This window comes from Triticum aestivum, chromosome 7A (genome assembly GCF_018294505.1).
Source record: "Triticum aestivum cultivar Chinese Spring chromosome 7A, IWGSC CS RefSeq v2.1, whole genome shotgun sequence".
NCBI lineage: Eukaryota > Viridiplantae > Streptophyta > Magnoliopsida > Poales > Poaceae > Triticum > Triticum aestivum.
Genome location: NC_057812.1, coordinates 3471715 through 3476420, shown reverse-complemented (window position 1 = coordinate 3476420; position 4706 = coordinate 3471715). Strand labels below are relative to the sequence as shown.

General features: G+C 41.5%; 1 protein-coding gene across 2 annotated transcripts; it reads right to left on the bottom strand.

The window, feature by feature from the left end:
* Positions 1–530: 530 nt before the first annotated feature.
* On the bottom strand, positions 531–2690 carry LOC123153285 (uncharacterized). 2 transcript variants are annotated; one of them, XR_006476424.1, is made up of 4 exons: positions 2036–2690; positions 1165–1228; positions 869–988; positions 531–775 (listed from the first exon to the last, which is right to left on the bottom strand). XR_006476424.1 is itself a non-coding variant. In XM_044572478.1 (3 exons), the coding sequence occupies exons 1-3, from the start codon at positions 2225–2227 to the stop codon at positions 770–772; spliced, it is 318 nt and encodes a 105-aa protein (XP_044428413.1). In that variant the 5' UTR covers positions 2228–2690; the 3' UTR covers positions 531–769. The 2 variants fall into 2 exon arrangements, 1 of the variants encoding a protein (XP_044428413.1); XM_044572478.1 differs by lacking the exon at positions 1165–1228.
* Between the last annotated feature and the right edge of the window lie 2016 nt (positions 2691–4706).

Below are 4706 nucleotides of genomic sequence, written 5' to 3'. Positions count from 1 at the left end.
TCATGGCCAGGATCCCTTGGAGCTAATACTTACTGATCTAAACCGATTTGGAGTACAAAGCAAAGCCCAATTGTCACTACTAGGAAAACGGTTTTTAACGACGGTATATGTGGTCGCTAAAACTTGGATTGTGGTTGTTAATGGTCATTAACGACCACAATTTGCTGGTCGTAATAGGCTCCCTCGTTAAAAGTATAACGACCGCATCTTGTGGTCGTTACTAATGTAACGACGGGGTAGTGTGTTGTCGTCAATCCCGTGGCAATAACGACCACACTCAGTATTAACGACCACCTTTTTCATCGCTAATAATATTCCTATGGTTACCGAAGTATCCTTAACAACCTCTTTATAGTATCAACAGCCACTCTCTTCACTATTATGATATCCTTCGAATAACTTATATTCAGTAATAACTTTTCGTTCAGTGATCACTTTATGAATCTTTCGACATTTGAATAGTAACATCCACATTAACATAGAAACATAAGAATATGAATTGAAAGATAACCACTTTTCTTAATAGAAATCAGGTAAATTAACAAAATTCTGACATGCGATTCTGGAATTAAAATATACAATATCTGAGTCAAAAGCATTGCTTATATGACCAATGTACTTTCTCATGTCTAACTGGAAAACGAGAAACTAGAAAAGATAATATTTAGTAATCTTCAATCGAGGGACACCATCGTGTTGCCTGAATGGATATCATTCTTCATTGGTGGTTACAATTCCTTCGAATGCTTCTAAATATTTACGAGGACCATCAGTCCTACAAAACGTTGAGTACTTTATGAAAGTCAATCCATGTAAATAAATTGACAGAACGCATGGCATATAAAATATATGTATAAGAACTACTTACTTGTTCATGCTGGCTTTCATGAGAACTATCACTTAGAGATGTACCAAACATAAGCCACTTAATTTCTGACACTTCTTGTACCACGCCATTGGACTTTTCTTCAAGTACAAGTTTCACTTGCTAGGGAAAAAATGACATTTTTACATAGCATCAAATTCACCCATATCATTTCCTATGTCACTGTCATTGTTAGCATCAACTTCATCTTTCATAGCTACAATATATTATGAGTAACTTGAAAACAATTAAATGTAGAAACAAATTCTCCATACAGTACAAACTAGTTAGAAACTCACTTTCGGAATCATCTGCATCCCAATTTGCACTGAACAAGAGTATTTGTCGGCGCATCATTTGTATCTAGGAAAGCAAGCAACCACGTTATATCTTGAATGATATTTTTAGGTTTGTGCAGTACCTTTTGTAGCTAACTCATATTTTTTTTCCATAGTTGCTCTTCTCGCATATGAGCCTCATTGTGATAACCTATAGTGTTAGTTTGAAGTGTGTGGAAAGTCTGTGCGAAGTAAAATTAAATTAAATAAGTGAATGTTTGATGTACTGAACGCTAAGAAATGGTAAGTACAAGACTTCTTGTGTTACTGTTTATGAATAAGGTAAAAGATGAAATAGGAAGCATATCGATAACTACAGATTAAGGCTTACATAAACTAGTGGCATCATGTTGTTCTCTTACTAGAGATTAAGATTTGCATAAGTACAGAACCAAATTTTGAAGCAAGTCGTCTTTGGTTGTACATTATCAGACTGTCCGTGTGGTACATTATAAGCATGACATGATGGATTTTGCACAACTGTGTGACATCCCTTAAAAAGATTGTCCTTATCTGTTCGAAAACTTGACTAGCCAGAATGAAAGCTCATCTGTTCGAAATAAACACTGCAGGTTAAGACTAACAATTTCATGCTTGTTGTCTTTCTTCATCCATGCTCTTTGTTAACTACGTCAATCCATTTGAAACGGAATAATGTCACACGCCTTAGTGCCTTACACCTAAATTTTGCAGCTCATCTATCTCTCTCAATATGTTATAATATCGTACTACTGTATTATCATGATTCCCTTCTTAAAGTATAGCCACCCCACTGTTCTGCGTACAGGAAGGACCCATAACAACAAAAAAACAGGGGAAGGAGGAAACCAACCAATGTAGTGTTGGCGAATGGCGATATGCATTGCAGGCGGTAGCTCGGGCGCACTAGGGCCAGGCAACCGGCCATGTGCAGGCGGCAGTGCAGACGCGACGGGGTCGAGGCGACCGGCGACTTGCAGGCAGCAGCGCGGACGCGTAGGGGTGGAGGCGACCGGCAAGGTGCAGGCTGCAGCGCGGACGCCATGTGTCGAGGCGACCGGCGACTTGCAGGCAGCAGCGTGGACGGGTCGACGCGACCGGTGAGGTGCAGACGGCAGTGCGGACGCGACGGAGTCGAGGCGGCCGCCTACTTGCAGGCAGCAGCGCGGACGCGCCAGGGTCAAGGCGACCGGTGAGGTGTAGGCTTCAGCGCGGATAGCCATAGGAGAAGAGAAGGGAGATGCGATCTGGAGGTAAGAAGGAAGGAGAGAAGAAAGCTGCGTAGGGAGATGAACGGGATCCTATAATAATGGATTAAAAAACTGGCTATTACGGAGGGTTATCCAATGGAAGTCTGATTTACTTTTTAATCGAGCACCAAATATTTGTGAAAAAGGTTGGATATGCGTGTGCTACTGGGTAGCTATTAGGCAGAGGCTGATTTTACCTGCGGGGACTCAACTTATACTAATGTTTAACGACCAAGCGTTTACAGGACATCGTCGTTAATGCTAGTTTTTCTAGTAGTGTGTTTCATCGGTTGTCTCTTATTCGGAAGGGTGGGTAGGGTTTCCATCGCCACATTACCCCTATATAAAGGGAAGATAGCATAGCCCAATCGTATCGTCAACGGAAATTTATTCAGAAGGGTTTGTAGCATTGGCACCGCCTCATTACCGTATATAAAAGGAGTGGAACAAATCTCAATCTTATTGCGTGGTGGACTCTTATCCAAAAGGGAGGGTACGGTTTCCAGAACCTTATTACCCCTATATAAAATGAGGAGAGCGAACCTCAATCGTATTGCCCGATGGACTCTTATCTAGAAGGAGCATAGGATTTCAGACAAGCTCATCACCCCTATATAAACGGAGGAGAGTAGAACCCAATCGCATCGTCAATGGATTGTTATCCCGAAAGGGGAGTTGGTTTTCAACAACCTCAATACTCCTATATGAAGGCAAGAGAGGGGCCCGCGCATGGAAGGGAGATCCAAAGACACATTCACACTCATATTATCATCTGAGATACATCTTAGTAATAGACACAAACCATGGAACTCATCTGGATATTCCTAATTAACCTGCCGAGCAGCTGCGGATCTAGGCGGTGGACATCCATGGACGGCCCTGAAATTTTAGTATAGCCTATATATCGAAGATTTTTTTAATATAATATTTCTATGAATAATTGCACTATTGGACCATTCTGGCATGCTGAGCCAGATCTGCTACTGCTATACAAGCGTAGTAGCAGCGAGCAGTATGGAAGCGCGCTACTGCTAATAGCTCTAGCGCTCTTTATTAGACCGCGCTACTGCTAGTGGCACGCTGCTGCTAACTTTTCTCCACTCGCTACTGCTAATTTTTTTTTTGCATATTTGTTTTGCAATTGAACAGGTTTTAAACAAGAACCTTTAGCATATCATACACATACAAATGTAACCATAGCATCAAATCATGTCATCATCATAATCATCATCCAACACAAAGTGGTCTCTCGTCATCATCTCGAAAATAGTGATACAACTCTCGATTACTTACAACTACATCGTCATCCATCTAAACAATGATATACGAAAGAAGAGCTATCACTATGAGTGAGAGCGAAACTATGCAGTACATGAGTTCGTATCCCTCTCTCGCATTAGCGTGAACCTAAAGTAACTACTGGTTGTCGCTCGGAAACCGAAAACCGGTACACCTAGGGCCTGACACTCCGGCCACTCGTCGTATACTCCTGGCGTTGCACTTCTTCTTCGTCGATGATCTATGCATCTGCATCGTCACATGATTCGACGATATGCAACATATATAGTTGAGCAACAGAAAGAGACAGACTTGGCAAAAATAGAAGCAACATATCATAAGCATACATAACAAAGTTCATCGTACCCAAGATGCCCTAACCAGAGTGATCTTCGCTAGTTGAGGAGGACGGTTTAATTACATCACAAATAAAGTTTCATCATGCATAACTCAAAGTTTCGTCATTCAGAAAGTATGGACTAAACGGACACATTGTCATATATCGACAATCACTCCAATATGTCGTTCCATCCATCCAAGTCATGGAGATAGTCCCCGAGCTTAGTGAAAGGCTTCAGGTCGAGACGCTGAGCGGCTATGCGTGTTCGGGCTTCTTCCCGCGACATTAAATCTAGTCAATTAATCTAGCCATGTTTCCTACGATTAAATCTAGTCAATTAATCTAGCCTTAATAAAATGAATAATGACATAAAAAATGCCTATATTTTGCAGGAACATTGACTCCTTCCCGGTGCGGCAAATCCCTGGCACTCGATATGTCCTAGTTTGTAGCACAAGTCATGCCGGAATTCACGGAAAATTTTGGCATGACCTTTGCTAAAAAATGGACAAATAGAGCACCTGGAATTTGCCGGAACAGAAATGAATCAACATTCCGGCAAAACATAGGCCACTCGGCTTCATTCCCTAGAAACAACAAAAGGCCGCTTGAGCACAATCGAACCACTTCTATGTTGCATATAACAAGACCACTTA

What these genes read in the sequence shown, in the direction of transcription:
- LOC123153285 (XM_044572478.1), bottom strand. Translation starts at nt 2,227, where the DNA reads ATGGCGTCCGCGCTGCAGCCTGCACCTTGCCGGTCGCCTCCACCCCTA. An exon ending in CATTCGCCAACACTACATTG is followed by an intron (nt 989 to 2,035) that starts GTTGGTTTCCTC and finishes TTTTTTCCCTAG; the next exon opens with CAAGTGAAACTTGTACTTGA.